Below are 24135 nucleotides of genomic sequence, written 5' to 3'. Positions count from 1 at the left end.
AAAGATGGACAGGACACTGGATTAATGGCAAATGTAGCTCCAGTAGTTGTGCAAGTAAAAGATGGTAGGATAGCTCCAAAAATCCCACAGTATCCTCTGAAGCCAGAGGTGGAGTTAGGAGTTTTTCCCGTAATAGAGCGCTTGCTACAACAGGGCATTCTAGTAAGAACGTCCAGCACAGCAAATAGTCCCATCTTCCCTGTTAAAAAGAGTGGGGGGAGGGGTTACAGGCTAGTGCAGGATCTAAGGGGGATTAACAAAATAGTTGAGAGTCAGTTCCCCGTAGTGCCTAATCCAGCTGTCATCCTAATGCAAATTCCTCCCACTGCCAAATTTTTCACTGTTATTGACCTCTGCTCCGCTTTCTTTTCGGTACCTCTGCACCCTGACAGCCAATATTTGTTTGCATTCACATACAGAGGAGTCCAATACACGTGGACTCGGTTACCCCAAGGTTTCATAGATAGTCCAAGTATATTTTCTCAGGCTTTGCATGATTGTTTACAGTCTTTCCAACCGGAAAGTGGATCAGTGTTGATACAGTACGTGGATGATCTACTACTGTGTTCTGATTCATTGGAGGCATCCCTGAAGGATACGAAACAGCTCCTGTTTCATCTTTCAGACACAGGTCACAAGGTCTCCAAAGACAAGTTGCAATTATGCCAAGCTAAGGTAAAATACTTGGGACACTGTCTAACACAAGGACTGAGACACCTGACCGCTGATAGAATCCAAGCCATTAGAGACATGACACTGCAACAAACCCAGCAACAGATCAGGACGTTTTTAGGAATGTGTGGGTATTGCCGTAATTGGATCCCAGGGTTTTCCATGTTGGCGCTACCTTTGCAGGAAATGGTCTCCTCAAACAAACCTGATCGGATTTCGCATACAGACGAATCCGAAACAGCATTTGAGAGACTCAAACAGTGCCTAACGCAGGCACCAGCACTAGGTATGCCAGACTATGGGAAACCCTTTGAACTATACGGAACAGAAAGTGCTGGGTGCGCAGCAGGTGTACTAACACAAAAACACGGTGATGCCAGCAGGCCAATTGCATACTACAGCGCTCAGCTAGACACGGTAGCGCGATCCCTCCCCACATGCTTGCGTAGCGTTGCGGCGATAGCATTGCTAGTGACGAAAAGCGAAGATGTCGTGCTAGGCCACAATCTCACAATCCATACACCGCATGCGGTATCTGCCTTATTGAATTCTGCCCAAACCAGACACGTCTCATCAGCAAGGTTTACAAGATGGGAATTGGCATTAATGGCCCCAGTAAACATCACCATAAGGAGATGCAGTGCATTAAATCCTGCGACATTTCTCCCAGGTGTGCCTGGTCAGGCACAAAGGGTGGAAGGTGAGAGTGATGGGGAAGGAGGATTTAATGCAAAGGAAGATACACATGATTGTATGGAATATTTGACCCAAAATTTTACCGCAAGGCCTGACATCAGTGACAATCCACTAGAAGATGCAGAACTCACGTTCTACACGGACGGTAGTTGTCACAGACAGTCAGACTCGGGAGACTTGTGTACTGGATACGCAGTCGTAGATGACCAAGACACCATAGAAGCGGAACCGCTAGGCCCACCTCACTCAGCCCAGGTTGCTGAACTGGTCGCCCTAACCAGAGCATGTGAATTGGCTAAGGGTAAGTCTGCCAATATCTACACCGATTCTAGATACGCCTTCGGGGTAGTCCATGATTTCGGAGCCCTATGGCGGCTCAGAAATTTCATGACGGCAGCCGGCACACCGATAGCGCATGCAGCTCATATAAAAAGGCTTCTAACAGCGATACAGGAACCCGACAGAGTGGCTGTTATCAAATGTAAAGCACATACATATAGCCAAGACCCAGTATCCCTTGGTAACAGCCGAGCAGACGAAGCCGCAAAGCTTGCAGCTGCTACCCCCACACGGACAGACACCACACAGTTGATGGTATTTAATACCATCAACACACAGAAGTTGTGTGAGATGCAGAATTTGTGTTCCACACAGGAAAGAGCAGTCTGGAAGGCAAAGGGATATGGCCAGGAGTCCTCAGGGCTCTGGACGGATGGACATGGTAAACCAGTGGCCCCCAGGGCATACCTTCCATGTCTGGCTGAAGCAGCTCACGGGCTGACTCATCTAGGCAAGGAGGGGATGTGCAAATTGGTAAGAGCATACTGGTGCGCCCCAGGATTCTCCTCTCATGCGGGTAAAAGAGCAATGTCATGCCTTACCTGTCTGAGAAAGAATATTGGAAAAACAATACCTACAGAACCATCCCATATCCCACCTGCCGGCGGCCCTTTCCAAGTAATACAAATTGACTTCATTCAATTACCCCCATGTAGAAATTTGAAATATGTACTTGTTTGTATAGATGTTTTCTCGAATTGGGTCGAAGCTTTTCCAGCAGCTACAAATACCGCTATGTTTACAGCTAAGAAAATTGTGCAGGAATTTGTATGTAGATATGGTATCCCTAGAATCATTGAAAGTGATAGGGGTACCCATTTTACAGGTGATGTCTTTCAAGGAATGTGTAAGTTGATGGGAATTGATAGCAAGCTGCACACTCCGTACCGTCCACAGGCGAGTGCGAAGGTCGAAAGAGTGAACAGCACTATTAAAAATAAATTGAGTAAAGTAATGGCAGAGACAGGATTGACGTGGCCAGAAGCTTTACCCATTGTTTTGTATAGCATCAGAACCACTCCCAGGTCCCCTCTTAATCTGTCTCCTTTTGAAATCTTGTTTGGTCGACAACCGCATGTCATGATTAACCCTCAGGATGATTTGAAATGTAACAATGAAGTAACTGTAAAGTACTTGATTAACATGAGTAAACAGTTGAGGAATCAAAATGATAATCTGAAGTTGGTGATTCCTGATTTACCAGGTAGTAATTGTCATGACATTGAACCTGGGGATTATGTAATGATACGAAATTTTCTACGCTCAGGTTGTCTTATTGATAGATGGGAAGGACCATACCAGGTCTTATTGACCAGCACCACAGCATTGAAGGTTGCTGAGAAAGAGACTTGGGTCCATTCATCCCACTGCAAAAAGGTCGCTGATCCAGAAAAGTCCCGTGATAAGGAACAGACGGTAGAGGTTGTATCACTAGAGTGTCTGTTCCAGGAGGACTGAGGCGGCACCTGAGCCTTGAAGACCGGAAGCAGTTGTCGACTCCCCTCTCCCTTTTATTGTTTTCTCCACTTCCCATCCCCTCTCCCTTAAAATTTCTTTTTCCCCCTTCTCATTCTTCTCTATTTCCTCCTCAAAGATGGACTTGCCCCAAGAGACTGTGATCCGGATTTTGATGTTAACCATGATGTTGACCAGAGCAGTCTGTTCCGGCGAGAGTACCATAGAGGTCGAGAGAGGTTCTGGAATGGGTTCCGATTATGATGATGGAGGCGTAGTTTTCCAAGATCAACCAAACCAACAAGCAAAGGCGAGTATCAGAAAACGATCCGATAGGAGAAATTGTGATGGATTGTTAGCTGAAGAAAATTGTATCTGTAGGCTCTGTGATAATCTGGTTGAAGATGGATGCATAAAGAAATGCCAATCTAGTTTTAATATCCATATGGACCGGCATCCATTGAGTGACTATCACTCTCTAGTGGGTAATGTGTTAAACAAGACCGATTGTTGGGTATGCTCTCAAGTACCTCAGGGTCACAGTAAATCAGGGCTAGTACCATTTCCTTTAACGTTAGGGGAGGTACTTGAGCTAAGTGGTGGGAGACCGGTGGACCGGAGGTTTAACATCTCCAGCCCTCCTAGTTTGAAGCTCCACCAATACCATGTGGATAGGTCCCTCTTATGTTTTAACATCTCCAATCCCAGAAAACCGGGAAATTGGGAAGTGTCATGGAGCAACCTTACCATGACCTTTTCACACAGAGCAGATAGAATGCCTACAGATACAGAGCTCGTACGCCACATAGCCAGTAGAGGAAAATCTTTCCGGTATCGATATACCTTAGGAAATAGGATTACTAGAGTTGGAGAGGTATCACCAGGATACTGTGCACATATCGTACAAACCGATACGTGCATTAGGCAGATGGAAGAATTAGGGTCAGGAGATTTCACCTGGAAGGTTTGTAACATGGTCATGTCCTTCTCCGTCCCATATGTTCTCCCCGATGATGCATATTTCATATGCGGGAGAAAGGCGTACAAGTGGCTTGCCCCAAACTCTGAAGGATTGTGTTATATTGGAAAAGTATTGCCTGAAGTGATGACTGTTACACATGACAAAATGAAGGACATACACCGTGGTGCCCAAGCTCCTTATACTCACACTCATTACGAGCACCGAGTTAAAAGACAACTGTCAGAAAGGTTAGAGCATCCGGCCTCTGATTTTATCCATGAATCCACCGGGATTCAGGTTCTGGTAGCGTTAGATTTCACTCGTACCGCTCGGGGAGTGATGAATTATAGATACATTTCCGCACTCGCCAATTTGTTAGATAATATCACTGAAATGTATGATGACACGTTTAGATACACTGGAAGAGAACTTCAAGCTTATAAAACAGAACTAGTTCAGCATAGGATGGTTCTTAATTATCTTACAGCAGTAACAGGCGGATATTGTGTTACATTGGCAACACAGTACGGCATAAAGTGTTGCACGTATATCACAAATAGCACCGAGGATCCGGTAGAGGTCATAGACCAAAAGATGGACGATATTCTGCAATTAAAGTGGTAATTTCGTCGAAAACACAATCTCACCCTTGCTGCTGTAGGTAATGAGCTGACTGGTTGGGTGTCATGGTTGAACCCGCGAAATTGGTTCTCCGGTTTAGGAGACTGGGCTCAAGGAGTCATAATGGATGTTGGAAAGTTTCTCCTATGTATCTTGGGTGTTGTTATATCGATTGGATTGATATTTAGATGCGGGCAGGCTTTAATGAGGTGCAAACAAAGTACAAAAGTGATGAGCTTGAGGAGTGAGGAAACCGTAATTAACCTGGATTTGATTTATGACCCAATGATAGAAACCAGAATGTGATGAAAATGCGATTATACGGTCCGTTTCTTTCACCTGTTTTTCTGCTTTTCTCCAAGATACAAAGACCCCCTTGGACGAGGAAGTTGACGAGACGTTATACAGACAACAGACAAGCACCAAAGAAGAAGATTTGACAACTTTAAATATGGACACTTGATGAACTTTGCCATGGATCCCCAGTTTCCCTAGTATTTTTAAACTCACGCTAGCCCAACATTTTTTGTAAATCTGATGGCTCAGACAAAGCTATTTGCTCATGCCTAAGGAGCAATACAGCGCAAAGAAGACGACTCTCAACAGATACCGAAAACAACTTCGACGACAGATGTACATTTCCCTGACATAGAATATCATTGCATTTTTCGTAAGTGTTCTTTATCTTCATCTCTACAACCCTCAGGTAACGACACACATAGACGATAGGGAATACAGGCACAGATAGCAGCAACCACATACCTCCCCCATTCATGTATCATCAACTAAAATGTGCATCCCCATTTTGTTGCAACCACAGCCGAAATGAGCTCGGTAGAGTTTGACAGCCCATCCACAGACCTGTACCACAGGACAAGAAGGAATTCAAATGTATACTTCGCAATACCTCGAAGCTTGATTTACCACACGTACGGCACGATGATACATGACCCTCCAAACATGGACTCATACACACATGCTTCTACTTTCTCACTAGGTCATACCCTCTTCACACCTACTCCACTCTTCTCCCCTACCCAACCATGGAAATCAATTAACCCCTGACTTACATTTTTCTCCTTAAATGTTTTGTGGCAGTTATTATTGACTGCCAAAGGGTGGACTGTCAAAGTCAGAAAAATGTCTCAATGCACGTTGCCATATTTGCACCGCACACTGGTCCGTGCTGCGCGTGCGTACGCTCTCCCGTGGAGGCGCATACCCGCAATAGCGTGCACTCGCAGGCGCGGTATGCGCATTTACGGTAGAGTTTATGTAGTCGTAGCGTGCGACTCATTCGTTACATATTTTCACAATTAATGTAGTTTATAGATCATGGTCCCTTTGATAGATTCTGAAAGTTTGGTTAAAATACAATGTCCCAGAGCTGAGGAATCCCTCTTTATATCGTACGAAGGGTCTAACAGGAATCATACGGCAGTGTTTGGTACCCATCGGAAGAGTATTTAATTAGCAATATTCCGGTGTTGGTTTGGAGCGTATTAATCGCTCGTGCGAATAGTTATGGACATAAGAAGTTTATGTCCATTTCTATTATTTACTCATACTCGGGTATGCGGCGGGAAACCCAGTTTCCCACCCACCTGAGCTGTTGGAAATCGTCACAGCCCACCTGTATGAATCACCCTATGACCTTTTGTTATGATGCAGGGCCGAATTCCTTCGGCCAATGGACAATGGGATTGTAGGGACTATGAGATTGCATTGTGTGTGGGGCATAAATAGGCAGGCCGACCACATCCAGCTCTCACTCTCTCATCAACGGTTATCTGCTGATAGCCGGGAGCTGGATATCGAGGCGCAGGCGATCATACCCTTTGTGCGTAAGTTTCTCTCCGTAATCATTGTCTTTCTGTGAGCCAATTTCTCTCTCTCTCTCTCTCTCTCTCTCCTCTTTTCTCTTATATCTCTCATAGTATTATAGTATTGTACTGTATTGCATTTAGGTCAGTGTAGTATTGTCTTTTTGTATTTATTGTTTAGTTCTGTGGTTAGGAAGTCTCTGTTATATTGTAGTGTATCATTTGTACTGTTATCCCCTTTTACAAGTATATTAGATATAATACAGTTAATAGGCTTTGGAACCTAAACCAGTATCTGTGTATTTTCTATAGTATTAAGTGTTCACTTGAGCGTCGGTGACGCTCAAGCAGCTTTGTAGTTAGTCAGGTTACACAAGGTTGCACTTACACCCTGTACTCACATTAAGGTATTCAGTGTATTTCATTGGTATAAGGTTTTAACATAAAGGTATAGTGTTGTGAGCGTCTGCATCGCTGGTGACCTCCTCGTGGTCTCGAGCGTAAGCTACGCCATAGCGAATCATTACCCTAGACATAACCAATAACGTGTCCTGTGATCACTGGGCCGTGAGCGAACGTGACGCTTGAGCGTCTCGCCTACGGCTGAGCGATCGTTACGCAACTAGCGTACCATTACGGTACTTCTTAAGTAAACAGCGTACAGTGTTCTTAGCTTCATAAAGGGTTGTTTATACGACAAGGAATTTAGCATTGTCAGGGGGGACAGAGTGAGAGTATGCCAGCACACACCAGAGCGCTATATATATACAGGGACTAACTGAGTTATGTCCCTAATAGCTGCTTTTCATATAATATATGTATATATACTGCCAAATTTAATGCCCCCCCTCTCTTTTCCCTCTTACTGTTACTGTATATTGCAGGGAAGAGTCAGGGAGCTTCCTTCCAGCCGAGCTGTGAGGGAAAAATGGCGCCAGTGTGCTGAGGAGAAAGGCTCCGCCCCTTTTTCGCGGCCTATTCTCCCGCTTTTTATGGAATTCTGGCAGGGGTATTTACCTCATATATAGCCTCTGGGGCTATATATTGAGGTATTTTAGCCAGCCAAGGTGTTATTATTGCTGCCTCAGGGCGCCCCCCCCCCCCCAGCGCCCTGCACCCTCAGTGACCGGAGTGTGAAGTGTGAGAGGAGCAATGGCGCACAGCTGCAGTGCTGTGCGCTACCTTGGTGAAGACAGAGTCTTCATGCCGCCGATTTTCCGGACCATCTTCTTGCTTCTGGCTCTGTAAGGGGGACGGCGGCGCGGCTCCGGGACCGAACACCAAGGACTAGGCCTGCGGTCGATCCCTCTGGAGCTAATGGTGTCCAGTAGCCTAAGAAGCCCAATCCGGCTGCAAGCAGGCGAGTTCGCTTCTTCTCCCCTTAGTCCCTCGCTGCAATGAGCCTGTTGCCAGCAGGTATCACTGAAAATAAAAAACCTAAGTCTATTCTTTCTAAGAGCTCAGGAGAGCCCCTAGTGTGCATCCAACCTCGGCCGGGCACGAATTCTAACTGAGGCTTGGAGGAGGGTCATAGTGGGAGGAGCCAGTGCACACCAGGTAGTCTGAAATCTTTCTAGAGTGCCCAGCCTCCTTCGGAGCCCGCTATTCCCCATGGTCCTTACGGAGTTCTCAGCATCCACTAGGACGTCAGAGAAATATTGGCTAAAATTACCTTCAGGCTGGGTGTATAAGGTGTATATGAAACAAATGCGTTCTGTGCTTAGACTTGGGTCCCATTACCATGATATTGCATTATGGTATGCAATTATTCCAAAATATGGACAAATCCAATATCCAAAATACTTCTGGTCCCAAGCATTTTGGATATAGGATACTCAACCTGTATTAGATAATTATACTAGATAAAAAGGCAGACATATGAACTGTACTTTAGGTAGAGGTGTGTCAGACCACACAACTTATTATATTAATACCAAATCTCATTGTGACTCCAGTTAACAGTAATTTGCCATCTGTCTCCTGCTCTTTTTTGGTGCACATCACTGATTTCCCTAACATTTACAGCCAGCCTTCACTCTGCCCACTATTTTCTTGTGAATGAAATCAGAAGCACATGGAGCAGCCATATGAGATTTTGATCTGTTTCTCATGTGATAAGACTGCAATACACTGAATACAATAAGTATACTGTGCCTTTCATGTAATAAGCGAGAACAACGCCTGAGTCAATGAATGAAGATCAATTAAGTAGGCACAGATAAGACCGACCTGAAAATAATATATATATATATATATATATATATATATATATATATATATATATATGCAAACTGTTTTCAATTCCAAAGAATGAGCAACACTAATGGGAATTCATCATTATTTAGTAGCAAGGCAAACAAGCTACACTACTGGCATGTAAATGAAGACTACTTATGTTACATGTATACTTATTGCGGATGGGTATTCTACAATAGAAAAGGACATGATTGTATAGGCTGTTCCTGTGGAAAAACTAAAAGCAAACAATTGGAAAGTCTAAAGCTATTTTATAATGTGACATACTACTCTATGGGGTATATGCAATTGCGGTCGAATTCCCGAAAATGTCGAAAAACTGGACATTTTCGCCAAAAAAAAAAAAAAAAAAATCGACAATGCAATTCAGTACTTTTCGGCAAAAAAACAGACTTTCCAAAACCGACTTTTTGAAATTCGACATTTGTCAAATTCGACATTTCTGCAATGGTACAAATGCGGCAATTCGACAAAAGTATATTCAATTGAAGATTGTAAATTCGACAACAGTGCTTTTAGACAGTAAATTCGTAATTTTCAATCCGCCACACTTTGCTGGCGGAATCTAATAAAAAAATGTAAAAACATGTTTTTCTTGTGTTGTTTTTTTTATTGGTAATAGCATATACAGGTTGAGTATCCCTTATCCAAAATGCTTGGGACCAGAGGTATTTTGGATATGGGATTTTTCCGTATTTTGGAATAATTGCATACCATAATGAGATATCATGGTGTTGGGACCTAAATCTAAGCACAGAATGCATTTATGTTACATATACACCTTATACACACAGCCTGAAGGTTATTGTAGACAATATTTTTTGTAACTTTGTGCATTAAACAAAGTGTGTGTACATTCACACAATTCATGTATGTTTCAAATACACCTTATACACACAGCCTGAGGGTCATTTAATACAATATTTTTAATAACTTTGTGTATTAAACAAAGTTTGTATACATTGAGTTATCAAAAAACAAAGGTTTCACTGTCTCACTCTCACTAAAAAATTTCCGTATTTCGGAATATTTGGATATGGGATACTCAACCTGTATCTATTTATATTAGAAGGGATTAGGTACTTGGTTTGTCTATATTGGTAGCACAAGTATTTATATATTTAAAAAAAAATATATATAAAAAAAATATATATATATATATATATATATATATATATATATATATATATATATATATATTTTTTTTTTTTTTTTAAATGGAATGGTAAAAATCTGGAAAAAAAAATGCGTGGGGTCCCCCCTCCTAAGCATAACCAGCCTCGGGCTCTTTGAGCCGGTCCTGGTTGCCAAAATACGGGGGGGAAAAATGACAGGGGATCCCCCGTGCAAAAAATCAATATTTGTGCATTTTACTCAAGGCTATCAGCCCCCCATCCGCAGCCCTTGGATGGGGGGACAGCCTCGGGCTTCACCCCTGCCCACTCCTCCAGGGTACCCCGGCCAGGGGTGACTAGTTGGGTATTTAATGCCACGGCCGCAGGGCGCTGTATAAAAGTGACCCCCGGCTGTGGCATTATCTGTCCAGCTAGTGGAGCCCGGTGCTGGTACAAAAAATACGGGGGACCCCTACTCTTTTTGTCCCCCGTATTTTTTGCACCAGGACCAGGCGCAGAGCCCGGTGCTGGTTGTTAAAATACGGGGGATCCCCTGTCATTTCCCCCCCCGTATTTTGGCAACCAGGACCGGCTCAAAGAGCCCGAGGCTGGTTATGCTTAGGAGGGGGGTCCCCACGCAATTTTTTTTCTGGTTTTTCCCCGTTTTTTTAACATTTTTAAAAATCTAATCAAAATCCATCAAACCGGCCGTTTTTCGACAGCGGTACTGTCAAATCCGTTTTTTATTGAATATGTAGAATTCCAGCACCCACCTGCCGGAATTCGACGGTCGAATTGTGTCGAATTAAAAAACGGGCGAAAAATTGCCGCAATTAACCGGCAATTGCATATACCCCTATATGTTGTAATACAAGGGTGTGAAGACCATAGAAATCCAAATAATGAATAACTATTTTACAACCCAAAGCTTTGTACTACACCCCAAATGTAATACATACCAGCTGCAAGCAGATATTTGACCAACTCCAAGTGACCCTCTTGTGCAGCTTCCATCAAGGGAGTGGAGCACCCTAATTCTATATCTGCTCCAGCTTTAATAAGGAAATCCGCTACCTCCAGAAAACCTCCACAACAGGCCAGCGTGAGTGCAGTCTCTTGGGTCTCCTCTGTCTGAGCATTGATGTTTGCTCCTTTGGAACAAGAAATTAAAACGTATACATTAAATAGCATTCTAAAAAGGGTGCCAGGGGTTGTAGATGTTCTACAAAAAAGGGGGCAAACATTCACAAAAGAGTGAATTAGCTTGTGCTAGACTAACATATACAAGCAATGTTAATGGAATTGGTCTTTTTGCTATTGGTAGGCACTTATTTTGGGTACAGAGGACTGATCCAAAAGTAAGATTTTAATTTTAAATATACACAAATTAGGAAACGCCTCTCCCTGTAAAGATCATTTCCAAAGGCATCTCAGTTTAGATTGCAGGAGTAGGGTGATGCTGCACAGTTGTTACTTGAAGTAATAAACAAATGCAATTCTTCAGGCCTAGAGGCTATGGACAAGCTGCTGCACTCACTCTCACTCCTATGACCAGGGGACCCAGAGTCACAATATAGATACTTCAACTTTCCCCAGGAGCCACAATTTAGTAGTGTAGCCTTTTGCCACTGCTTCACTATAGCCAGGCATAAGGGGAATCTACAATACAAGACAGCAACTATGTCTGTAGACTGGGCCGAGGGGATTGTGCTGTTAGTCACTGTCTCTATGCTCTCCCTTGCTGTATGCTACATTGGTCCTTCAATCTCATCAAGCTTCTGCCATTTCTAAAAAAGGAAGCAGTACAGAGCAAAGCTTGGGGATGGACCATTGTAATGTATTTCATTTGCCAAGTGTGCAATCTTGTGAAGCCTAAAACAGTGGTACACGTGTAAAAATATGGCCAGCAGTAGGTTGACCTCCTGTAACGAACCCTACACACTGACTTATCCAAGATGATGTAGCCAGCCTGGGCAAAAGTGCTAGTTAGTCTATTGCAGAGTTTACACATGGGTCACTAATAAGGCAAGCAAAATGTATCTTTCTGCTTCTCTCCAATTAATCCTGGTAATAAATAACAAACTCATCCATGGTTTTCCAAGACTCAGGCCTCCTACACAGGCTGAATGATTTGGGGTTCTAAAAAGGAATATTTGGTACATGGCCAGGAGCAAGTTTATTCCTAGATGGAAAGATTGCTAGATAATCTGTTTATCTTAGAAGCATTACAAATGCAAAATTATCACCAAGATGTTTTTTCTGCAGTACTTTCCTCTAAGGAACAAGAGAAATTGAGAAGAATCCATACAGAAGAAAAGGATATTTTTAGTTCCAGCTGTACAAGTAGCCCTCAACCTATTCTGACAGACTCATGGCAAGCATGCCTCTTCCTACCATTAACCTTGCCAGATCCATTGCGGATTGCTGAGCTATTACACTTTGTGGGTAATGAACTATTTGAGCTGGAACTGACCAAAACATCCAGTCATGCAACAAAAACAAGTTCTTAAACCCAGATGACCAAGATTCTGCTTAATTAATTTCTCAGAGTATTGAAAAGGATACTAATCCAAGGGAAAGTCCTCAATCTACCTGAAAGCCTACGTCAATATGAAATTTGCTTGTCAACTAAGTGACCAGCTGAGACCTTCTGAGAAAGTGGACATTACAGAGTTTCTCACTCAGCACCACCTGTGGTGTGAGATCATCTTTTTTGATTCTGGGATCAGTGGTCCAATTCTACTTCAGACACCTAGTTGAGTGGAATGATAGTCAGCTTTCACTCATTTTAATACTTCACAATGTTTTCTTGGATAAAAATAGTAAAAATGGTCTCAAAAAGAAGCTATTAAATCTATGGACTACTCAGCAGTCATTGTATCACAATGGAGGCTTCCAATGTATTAGGATTTTTCAAGCCAGGGTCTTTTCTGCACCAGGATTTAGTTCAGTTGGCATTAATGACATGGCATGGCATTTGAGGACATGAACTTTCTGATGAGATCCTCCAGTTTAGGCCATGAAAGCCTGGATCTGCAAATAATTAGCTTTGAGGTTTTAAAATGTCTATTGCTTCTGGCATGCAAATTTTCTATTGTTTCCGGCAATGCATTATGCATTACTAAAAACAGAACCATAACGTATAGAGTGAGGAGCAATCAGGTAAATCCACTCAGGTGCAGCGGTGGTGGGGGAATGTCTACCCTCCATTGTCTAGTATCCTTCATTCATTTCTACTCTGGATTTCCTAAAATCATCCTGCATAGATGCTTTTCACTACAAGTCTCCCCAAAGGCAAAGCAAACAGTTTTGCCTTGGGTTAGCCATTAGAGCGTACATGTTAAGTTGTGTGGACTGGGGTAAGTGGGAATCCTTCTTTAACAACATGAGGATGTGTTTAAGGTGTCTACAGACATCAAGGACACATACTTACATAATTTAAGATGGAAAGGGTGCCACAATGCGTTGTCAGAATTGCTGTTCAGTTTAAATCTTTCTGTTCCTATTTGCGCCTGATCACTAAAGAGTGCATTCAACAAGGTATTGGCAGTTTTGAGTGAGTTATTGGCAGTTATAACTGCCATTCTTAGATCTCCTTTCATAGTACTATGTGACCTGCTGCTCAAGCCAAATCCTACCAGACAAGCTGGCACATGGATTAGCATTACAGCCCTGCAGCATAGAGATCATGAGCTTAAACTCCAACAATGGCCCTATCAGAGTTGCATTTGTATGTTCAACTCTTCATAGAAGCAGTTTTTCAAGATGGTCAAAAGCCTCTTGTTACATGGCTGGCTAGTCCTAAGGAAGATGGTGTCAACCATAGTGAAAGGTCATTTTGCACAGTTTAACAGGCAATGCAGACCAAATAGATTTTGAAATGGAATGCATCCTACCAGTGCTTGACATTGCAGTCTTTTGCTTTTCGTGTAGCTGAAAGGCAACATGAACATAGCTGCTCTTTATCATGTGGGAATTGCACCTAGGGATACATTCACTGTTTGGTTCAGGCATTAGGACTCCAGTGGAGTCAAAAAGTTCTATGATATAGCTACTGAATTCAGATTGATTTTCCAAAATATGGTCTCCGAAGACCAGTTCTTGCGAGAGGGTAATCTGTGTTCTGTCCAATAACTCACAAGGCTATGGCTAACATAAAGCTCCAATAGGAAGCAGTTGAGTGCCCGGACCAAAAGAAAGATCAGCAGGTTCCTGGGAAACATGAGACATAGAAGCAGTTTCAATCCTTGAGTGGAATACTTGGGCACAGGATTACTCTAGGATTACTCTAGAGATAGAGTTGGACAGATGTTTACAGAACAAAATCTTGCTACACATTTCTTAAGGTAGTCTGCCAGTTCATTGAAGCTTTAGTCTGATCTTTTGGTTCCATCCAGTAGCGATACCGTATCCACAAATACGTAGTACAAGTGTTTTCCAGTGGGTCTAGACAGAGCGCCTAGGGTCATCTCCATGGTGTTCCTGAGTTCTCTGTTGAAACCATGTTCATTCGGGCAAACACATTGTCCGACGGTAATTCGGGCAGGGCTTAGGGCTTGCAAGATTCAGGTCACCAGTTTTTATACTGCAGGACTGTCCTTTGGGTTTTCTATTCAAGAACACAAACTCTCTTGCTTACAGTGCAGATCTTCTGACAAGAAGTGACTCATGTTCCTCCTCTAGTTCCAGGCATGTTGTCCACAGGACCTAGAAAATGTGCAAATGACAGCTATTTCTCAGAGCATCCTCAACTTGCAGCTGTGGAAAGTCTGAGGAATTAGTGTCCATCAATTGAAAGAAAGGAAAAAAAAAAAAAAAAAAACAGGTTTTGGATTTATCTTAAATCAATTTCTATAATTGGGGAGACTATGCTTCCAAACCATTATGCCATTATTTGCTCTGTCTATACTTCAACAGGTTTATGTTTCCAAAGGATTAATTTATCCTACTTGTGTGAGCCTTTTGATATGCAATATATAACACGTGGAAGTTATTACCCAAAATGTTTGCACCAGCCCTGAAATATGCTTATTGTGCTCTTTAGGTTTTTGTTGTATTTCATTAGATCTGTGTGGTTTTCTACTGTAATACCAAATCCATGTACTATGTTTCTGATATCTGTAAAGCTGCTTTGAGCCCTACTGCAGAAAAGTGCTATATAAAATTACTGCTACCCTATAAAAAAAGTCATCATTAAATATCAGATTGGATAGAGACGTAGAAGCTGCTGAACCTGTACAGGATTTTGGAGGTAGAGCATATACCTGGCCTAGCCCTCCATACCCCCATGGTAGCAGTGTCCTGCAATAGGATGAAAAGTAACAGATGTAGCGCTGTTTCCCACTAAACCAGAGAAATGGATTAACATAGCAAAGATCTTACTTTTACATATGCTTTCACATTTATGAATATGGAAAACAAGCAATGCTTACCTTGTCCAAGCAATAATGCAACCATTTCTTCATGCCCCTCTCGTGCTGCTTCCATGAGAGGTGTGTAGCCTTCATCATTTACCTCCTCCAGGTTAGCACCTCTCTCAATAAGTAAAGCTGCCAGCTCTACATGCCCACCACAAGCCGCAAGAGTCAGTGGGGACTCAAATGAGTCAGCAGGCATATTCACTTGGGCTCCGCTATCAAGAAGCAGTCGTGCAACCTCCACATGGCCATCCTATAGAACACCACAAAAACAGATTATTAAAGAATGCAGAATATAATACAGCCAAGTGTTACATGCTTAGACATGCACAAGATCTTTGCTTCTCTATAAACGGAGAGTGTGCGATAACCACATGCATACAAAACCTTAAGTCAGTAACCACAAAATTAGGTGATCTAAATATCAAACTGACAGTCAATACGTGGAATATAGAAAAAACATGACAAACAGCTACCAGCCTTGCATCATTTTACATTCTTCTCAATCAGCTTTTTTTTTTTTTTTTTTAAGCTACAAAATATACAGGCTTTCCTTAAAACATTTTTCCAGAATTTACATTCCATGGGTTCTCTCCAAGCAAACAGATCCATTTTTTAGAGCTGTATACCGAAAATCTACGAAAGTAAATATAACTATTGCACTCTTGCACTCTTAAAACATAGAAACATAGAATTTGACGGCAGATAAGAACCACTTGGCCCATCTAGTCTGCCCCTTTTTTTTATCCTTTAGGCAATCTCAACCCTTTTTGAACCTTAATTCTTTGTAAGGATATTCATATTGACTCTTCAACCACATCACTCTATTGCTCTCCCTTAATACACGATTTAGCAAGGCAAGAGGAGCAGATCTATAATAATTAAACCAGTAACCAGGAATGCTGCTTTAAGTGTTGTCGAAAAGGAATGTACTTTAATTGTGAAGCTAGCTGGTATTATACTGTTGGAGCAACCTTCACGGACTGCAAAGCCACAAAGGAAAAACACCACAGCATAACTATTATTTTCGTGAAGTAGAAGACTTAAACCAGAAATGAAACTTTGCAGGCAAGTAAAAATACTTCACTTGTAAGGATGTTTTCAAAACAGTGCTTTCACTTGGATATCTTTTTCAATTACTTTACAAGGTATACTGTACAAGAAAATAAAAGGCCAAAATACTACATAACCACCCCAATGTATCCCATAGTTACTTTTATGCAATTAATACAACAGCACAGTAAAATAAATTATGATAACAAATCTCTTTTCTACCACATTTTCCATATGCTTTAGCCAAAACAATCTATTGTTCTGGTAGCACGTTAATCCAAGAGAAACTGCTGGATTATACTCCGTAGTAATTCCCTTTCTTCAAAATAATCTATTGCATCGATTACAATAGGTTAATGAGCCCTACTAGATATAGAGAAAATACTTTTGAGTTTATTTACTACTTGAACCCTGGCGGTAAACATATAGGAGAATAGCTGTACCTCAAGGTCTTAGAATGACTTTCCAAATGGGTAGGAAACGTTGTCTACCATTGAGTGTTTCAAAGAAAAAGGATCAAAGAGTATAATTCATATGTTTCTTCAACATTCATGGCAGCCCTTACAATAGGGTGTACCCAAGAAAACTCGGATGAGGGAAGGGGGTTTCTTGGGTACATCCTACTGTAAGGGTTTTTGTTTGGTGTGCCAAGAGGGGCTGTTAGGCGTGACAGCAATAAAGATGTAGGAGGACATATCTGTATGCTGGTGACAAAATGTTTAAGGAACTACATTTTAACAACTATCCAAACCATTATGCAAACCAGATAGGCAGCAGGCTAATTAGAAAAAAAAAGTAGCTGGAAACTTCCTCGGCTCATAGCAAAAAACATAAGCATTAAGAGACACTATGAGGAATATTTGAACAGATAGGCTTTCTAGCACTGAGCATGGTCTCGAAATTAAATTACCCAAAACTGCACAAATAAAAAAGTACTGTACTCTAGCAAAATTTTCCAGTTCTCACTGATGAAGGTGATTACTGTATTCTATAAAAGTTTCTTACCATACAAGCCTCCATTAAGGCAGTGTGCATCTCATCTGTTTTGTGTTCCTGGTCCGCCCCTGCCTCCAACAAGAATCTTACCATTTCTAAATGCCCTATTGGGAAGAAGAAAAAAAAGTGAATTAAAACAAACATCTCTCCGCTATGACAGTATCAGCCTCAAATTAGACAAAGGAACAGAATTAGATTCATTCTAGAATAATTTCACACTACAATCTACCACTATAAATCTATTCAACATACAGCAGGGGACTGGATCTCCTAAAACAGTTATCAGTATAACACTAGTTGCTGGTTCTCATGAATGGTTGCGGACCATTAAACAAAACCACTAAATGAGCTCACAACTGTTGACCATAAGCAACAATTATCATTTGGTGTATCCAAAAACTGAACAAAGTAATGTGCACATTTTTTAATACTACCTCTATGAAATCTGAAAGTGTTGAACTGACGTACTTAATATTTTGCCACAAAAGTCTCCTAAGAATCAGAACATCCTCCCAACCCCCACACTACATCACACCTCTTAATCGGCCCTACCAAACTTTCAATAGACTTTAACATTAACTTTTGAACCTTCCCCTTGCTCAGATCCTCTTATCGGAGAGCTCGGTGCAGCCAGAGTTTGGAAACAGCAGACAGCGCAGGCTGGGACGAACAAGAAGTCAGTGCAGGGCAGGATGGACACTCAGCACATGCACTCCTACCACAATGCAGAAACGCTCACTGATCTCTGCTGGAGCTGATGAGGATCTGTTTCCTACCTCCCTGCATAATCTGGTCACCCGGCAGAAAAATGTAGGGGACATGGCAACGTGGACCCCACGATTTGTTGAGCCCTGTTCTAAACTATCTGCAGATTCACCCCATTATCACCCAATGCTAGCCACCATGTGCGTGGATGATCCTAGCAATTCCTTGAACATTTCCTATTTCCACACCATAAACTTGGAAGTACAAAGTACTCTTTTTAACCTCATCATTCATCTATTTCAAATAGACCAGGGTTATTATGTAAAAGCCTGCGAGCTGCAGGCTATTACATAAGCCCCCAGCTCTTCTACTCACAGTCATAGATATTGAAATTATTTTATTTTCTCCTATTCTCTTTTGGGTTTGTTTGCCTTAATCAGATCATTTGACCACATGCAAGCTCTTCATCACTTTAACCAATTTACACTCTAACTTGACCAAATTAACCAAGCTGTCTACCAAGAGATTCTTACCTCAGATATGCTGTTATTTTACCAATCTTTATTAAAAGTTCCAGACAACACCAAAAACAAATACACTTCCACTTTCTATGAGTAGAATAGACCATATGTCTACTTGCAAAACCTCCACAGAAGTAGATTGTCACCAGCATTACTCCTGTAGTTCTGTTGACGTCCTCAAATATATTAACCAACAAAATGCTGTGGACTATTTAAAAAAAAAAAAAAATACAAAAATAATACAAAAACTTCCAATTTCTCTTCTTCATTGAAGCTTCATACCACAAACGTTTTCAAAACATTTAATTCTCCCTCACAAACTCTATTGACCACCATCACTCCAAGATCTTGCTTCATATTTCAAAGACAAAACCCAATATGAAATGGTAACTTCTTCCCCAAGCAACGGTACCCTTAATTGTTTTCTTACATCATCCCTTGGCACTTCACAAATTAAAGATGAAGTTTTCCCTTTAGTCTACTCAAACATGTCACTCTCGCCATATCCTGTGCTTGTCTAAGCTTTACACATTTGTAATATATTTCTAATATCACCATATAAAATTCAACCATGAGATTACTCCTTAATAAAAAAAAAAAAAATCAACGATAAAAAAAAAAATTACCAGCCGAAAACTTAATTTCCAAAACACAAAGCTTCTTTAAAATCTTGCCTACACTACTTTTCTTCACACAACCGCTTGGATACAGTCAGTCAGGTTTTACTACAGTACCCAGAGTACCAAGAGGCTCAGTCTAAAGGCCTCTCTCTATACCTCTCTATCAACATTACCTCCATTGGAAAATTAATCAACTCCTTTAGGTTTCCTCAACTCTTAAGTGAATGCCCCTAAAACGTATTTATATAACATGCCACCATCTGTGTTAGCCAACTTACTGGAGGTATTTCTGCCTTCCAGTCTTTGATGTCCTCTCACACAATAAACTCGATCTGTCCACCAAACGCTACTTACTTGATATATTTCAGTTGATAATAAGACAATAAATCCTAAAACTCACAGTTGGTGTTGTAGTGGTCATCCTTGACTCAAAAATAATCCTTTGCTCCCAAAGTCACCTTCTCAAAAACCTCTAATATGGGTATTGAAAAGCCTATCCAGAATACTCCAACCATTCCACGAACAAAAATCATTCACTGATCGTCAGGCTTGGATTTTTCTTGTACTTTATTAAACCTTAACCATACTTTCAATCCTACAATATTATTTAAACAGCAGCTAAACTAATTTATCACTCAACAGTCTTCTGTCAAATCTTATACTGGCCTCCAGAATTTTCCTGTATCTCACTATCTTCTAGTGTCATCCACCTGCACTGCCCAAGATGTGCAACTTACTCTCATTTTCGCATGGTTACATAAAGGTATGTGAAGCTAAAAAATAGGATTTAATTACCTACCAGTAAATCCTTTTCTCGTAGTCCATAAGGGATATTGGGGAGACATTAGTATGATGGGGTATAGACAAGGTCCAAAGGAACCGGTGCACTTTAAATTTCTTTAATGGGTGTGCTGGCTCCTCCCCTCTATGCCCCCTCCCACAGGCAGGTATAGGTAAAACAGTGCCCGAAGGAGAAAGGACATATACGAGAGAAGGAACATAGGGACAGATTTATTAAGCTCGGTGAAGTGATAAAGTGGAAGGTGATCAAGGACCAGCCAATGAGATCCTTACTGCCATGTGACAGGCTGGGTTTGAAAAATGACAGTTAGGAGCTGACTGGCTGGTACTTCATCACCTCTCACTTTATCGAGCTTAATAAATCTGCCCCATGATAACAAGGAGTGGTAAGATTTATACACCAGAACACCACTAACACAAAACAACCAGCAACGGCTGGTAACAATAACAGCAACAGCTGAACAGGTAACCTTCGAAAAGAGAACCTGCAGAAAAGTCAACGTCCCTTATGGACTATGAGAAAAGGATTAACCAGTAGGTAATTAAAATCCTATTTTTTCTAGCATCCATAAGGGAAAATGGGGATGTCCCAAAGCTTCTAAAACGTGCAGGAATGTGCGGAGACTGCTGCAGCACCGCCTGCCCAAACTGGGAATCCTTTTTGGCCAGGGTATCAAACCTGTAGAACTTTACAAAAGTGTTCTTCCCCGACCAGGTAGCAGCTCGGCATAATCGCAAGGCCGAGACTCCACGGGCAGCCGCCCAGGAAGAGCCCACCGATCTTGTAGAGTGGGCCTTCAGAGACTTAGGAACAGGTAAGGCTGTCGACACATAGGCCTGTTGGATAGTCAGCCTAAGTCAACGAGCAATGGACTGCATCAAAGTAGGACAGCACTTTTTCTGTGCATCATAGACAACGAACAAGGAATCAGTCTTTCTAATCCGAGCCGTTCGCCTGACATAGACCTTCAAGGCTCGCACCGCATCCAATGTCTCCGGAGGAGCAGAAGTGCCAGAACTTGATGGAACCACAATAGGTTGATTCAAGTGGACCGCAGAGACTACCTTCGGCAGGAACTGCTGTCTAGTGGTTCAAACCAGGAGGACTGTAGAAATTCCAAAACCACATTCAAATCCCAAGGTGCCGTAGGCGGCACAAAAGGAGGTTGTATGCAGAGCACCCCTTGCAAGAAGGTCTGAACTTCTGGTAACACTGCCAATTTCTTCTGAAAGATATTTGAGCGCGCTGAAATCTGGACCTTAAATGGAACCCAGACGAAAGCAGTTATCCACACCAGCCTGCAGGAAACATAAGAAACGTTCCAAGTGAAACTCTGCAGGCGGATACTTGCTTTCCTCGCACCAAGAAACATATCTCCTCCAGATATGATGATAGAGTTTTGATATCACAGGTTTCTTGGCCTAAACCATGGTAGCAATAACCTTCTTGAAAAGGCTTTTGTGAGCTAGGATGTTCCGCTCAACCTCCACGCAGTCAAACGAAGTCGCCGCGAGTCCGGGTAGACGAACGGTCCTTGCTGAAGATCGCTTCTTCGTGGTAGAGGCCAAGGGTCTTCGACGAACATGTCAAGAAGGCCCGTGTACCACACCCTCCGAGGCCAATTCAGGGCAATCAGAATTGCCTGGACTCCTTGATTTCTGATTCGTTTGAGCACTCTTTGGAGCAACGGAATCGGAGGAAACAGGTAGACCAGCCGGTAAGGCCAAGGCGACGTCAGTGCATCCGCTTCCCAGTTGTTCACATTGCTCTTACATTTCTTTCCGCCCAGAGGAGTATCTTTGACACCTCTCATATGCAGGTTCTGCTGTTTGCCCCTCCTTGCCGACTGATGTACGCCACCGCTGTGGCGTGGTCCGACTGTACCTGGATTGCATGATCCCTGAGCAGAGGAGAGGTCTGAAGCAGAGAATTGTAGATCGCCTGAAGTTCCAGAATGTTGATCGGAAGGAGGGCTTCGTGGGATGACCACCTGCCCTGGAACTGCGCCCTTTGGGTGACAGCTCACCATCCTCGCAGGCTTGCATTCATTGTGAGGAAGGTCCAATCCTGAATCACAAAAATTCCGGCCTTCCAGGAGAATGGAGGACTGCAGCCACCACAGGAGGGGAAATCCTGGCCGGAGGTGACAGTCAAATTATCCAGGTGCATCTGTAGATGTGATCCGGACCACTTGCTCAGGAGATCCAAATGAAATGAACCTCCCATATTGGATTGCTTCATAAGAGGCGACCATCTTCCCCAACAATCTGATGCAAAGATGGATATTAGAGCAGGTCTGAGCACCATGCGGACCACCTCCTGAAGTGTTCTCGCTTTGTCCTCCAGGAGGAACACCTTCTGGGCAACCGTCTCCAGTAACATCTCCAGGAACAGGAGCCGCTGAGTTGGCTCCAGGTGGGACTTCTGTAGATTGAGAATCCACCCATGGCGTGACAGAAGTTGGATAGTGTAGTCGATATGGAGAAATAAAGCTCCCTGAATCTTGCTGTTATCAGAAGATCGTCCAGGTAAGGGACAATATTGACCCCATGAACCGGAGTTGGAACATCATCTCTGCCATCACCTTTGTGAATACCCTCGAAACCGTGGACAGGCCAAAGGGTAATGCCTGGAACTGGTAGTGATTGTCCAGTAGGGCAAACCTCAGATAAGCCTGATGAGGTGGTAAATTAGAAAATGAAGGTAGGCGTCCTTGGTATCCAGGATTTCCTGTTCTTCCAGGCCCGCAATCACTGCCCTCAGGGATTCCATTTTGAACTTGAAAAGCTTTAGGTAAGTGTTCAAGGACTTTAGATTCAACATGGGTCCTACAGAGCCGTCCGGCTTCGGTACCACAAACAGGTTGGAGTAATGACCCCTGCCTCGTTGTGGTATTGGTACTGGGACAATGACGTGGGACTGGACCAACTTTTGGATGGCCTGTTGCAACTTAACTTGCATATCCTCCTAAGCTGGCAAGCTTGATTTGAAAAATCGTTGTGGAGGAGCACAGTAACTCCAGCTTGTAGCCCTGAGAAATTAGGTCCCTTACACAGGTATCCTGGCAGGAGCTTTCCCAGATGCGGCTGAAGTGACGCAGTCGAGCTCCCCCCTCGAGATCTCATCGGGGTGGGAGGGCACCGTCATGCTGAGGACTTAGTGGAAGCAGATCTGTTTCTCTGTTCCTAAGAACCGGTGGTTGCAGGTCTTTTGACTTGCATCTGGTGCCTCTATTTGCATTGGAGGCACCTTTGGCCCTACATCTATATCTATTAGACTGAAAGGACTGAACAGACGGCCCCGGGTAGGAACACCTAGCCGGCGGGGCCCCAGAGGTGAGAAATGTGGATTTTCCACCAGTGACTTTGGAAATCCACATTTCAAACTCAACCCTAAAGAGCCATTCCCCAGAAAAGGGGAGGTATTCCACACTGCGCTTGGATTCTGCATCCGCTATCCACTGACATAACCACAAAGCCCTGCGCATCGGCACTGCCATGGCAGAAGTCCTAGCATTAATATTGCCCATTTCCATGAGCGAGTCATACAGGACGCGTGCAGGGTCCTGAATGTGCTTCAGGAGAGTCACCCTAGTGATCAGAGGCATATTCCCAGAGAGGCCCTCCTGAATCTGAGTAGCCCACGTATGAATGGCATGGGTCATCCAGCATCCTGCTATGACCGGCCTTTGCGATACATCAGCTGCCGTGTAGACAGACTTTAATGTAGTCTCTATTTTTCTGTTCCCAGGGACCTTTATGGTAAAGGAGCCCAGGGCAGGCACCACCGCCTTTTTAAACATTTGAGAGACTGATACGTCAACCCCCAGAGGTTCTTTCCAGAATTCCCTACGTTCAGGAGCAAATGGCAAAGTGTGCAAAAACCTTTTTGACACTTGATATTTTTTGTCTGGATCTTCAAAGGCTAATTTAAATAGGTCATCTAACTCGGCAGAATCAGGTAAAGTGACATTAGGCTTATTTTGTATAAAATAAAACGACTGCTGTGACACAGCGTCTTCTAGAGGGAGCTTTAACACGTACCGTATAACCAGAATGAGGGGTTCAATACCCTGAGCAGAAG

The 24135-nt window shown here is 42.8% G+C and overlaps 1 protein-coding gene across 6 annotated transcripts in view; it reads right to left on the bottom strand.

Annotated features, from left to right (window-relative positions):
• ANKRD17 (ankyrin repeat domain 17) overlaps window positions 1-24135 on the bottom strand; it is a 405562-nt gene that overhangs the window by 168744 nt on the left and 212683 nt on the right. For all 6 annotated transcript variants that reach the window (XM_063920096.1, XM_063920092.1, XM_063920091.1 and 3 more), the window contains exons 7-9: window positions 17414-17508; window positions 15371-15608; window positions 10898-11089 (exon numbers count right to left, since the gene is read on the bottom strand). In XM_063920096.1, the coding sequence (XP_063776166.1) occupies window positions 10898-11089; window positions 15371-15608; window positions 17414-17508 (525 nt within the window). The remainder of the gene's footprint in view (window positions 1-10897; window positions 11090-15370; window positions 15609-17413; window positions 17509-24135) is intronic.

This window comes from Pseudophryne corroboree, chromosome 1 (genome assembly GCF_028390025.1).
Source record: "Pseudophryne corroboree isolate aPseCor3 chromosome 1, aPseCor3.hap2, whole genome shotgun sequence".
NCBI classification, from domain to species: Eukaryota; Metazoa; Chordata; class Amphibia; order Anura; family Myobatrachidae; genus Pseudophryne; species Pseudophryne corroboree.
Note: the sequence above shows the minus strand (reverse complement) of the source record. Positions and strands in the feature narration are given on the sequence as shown.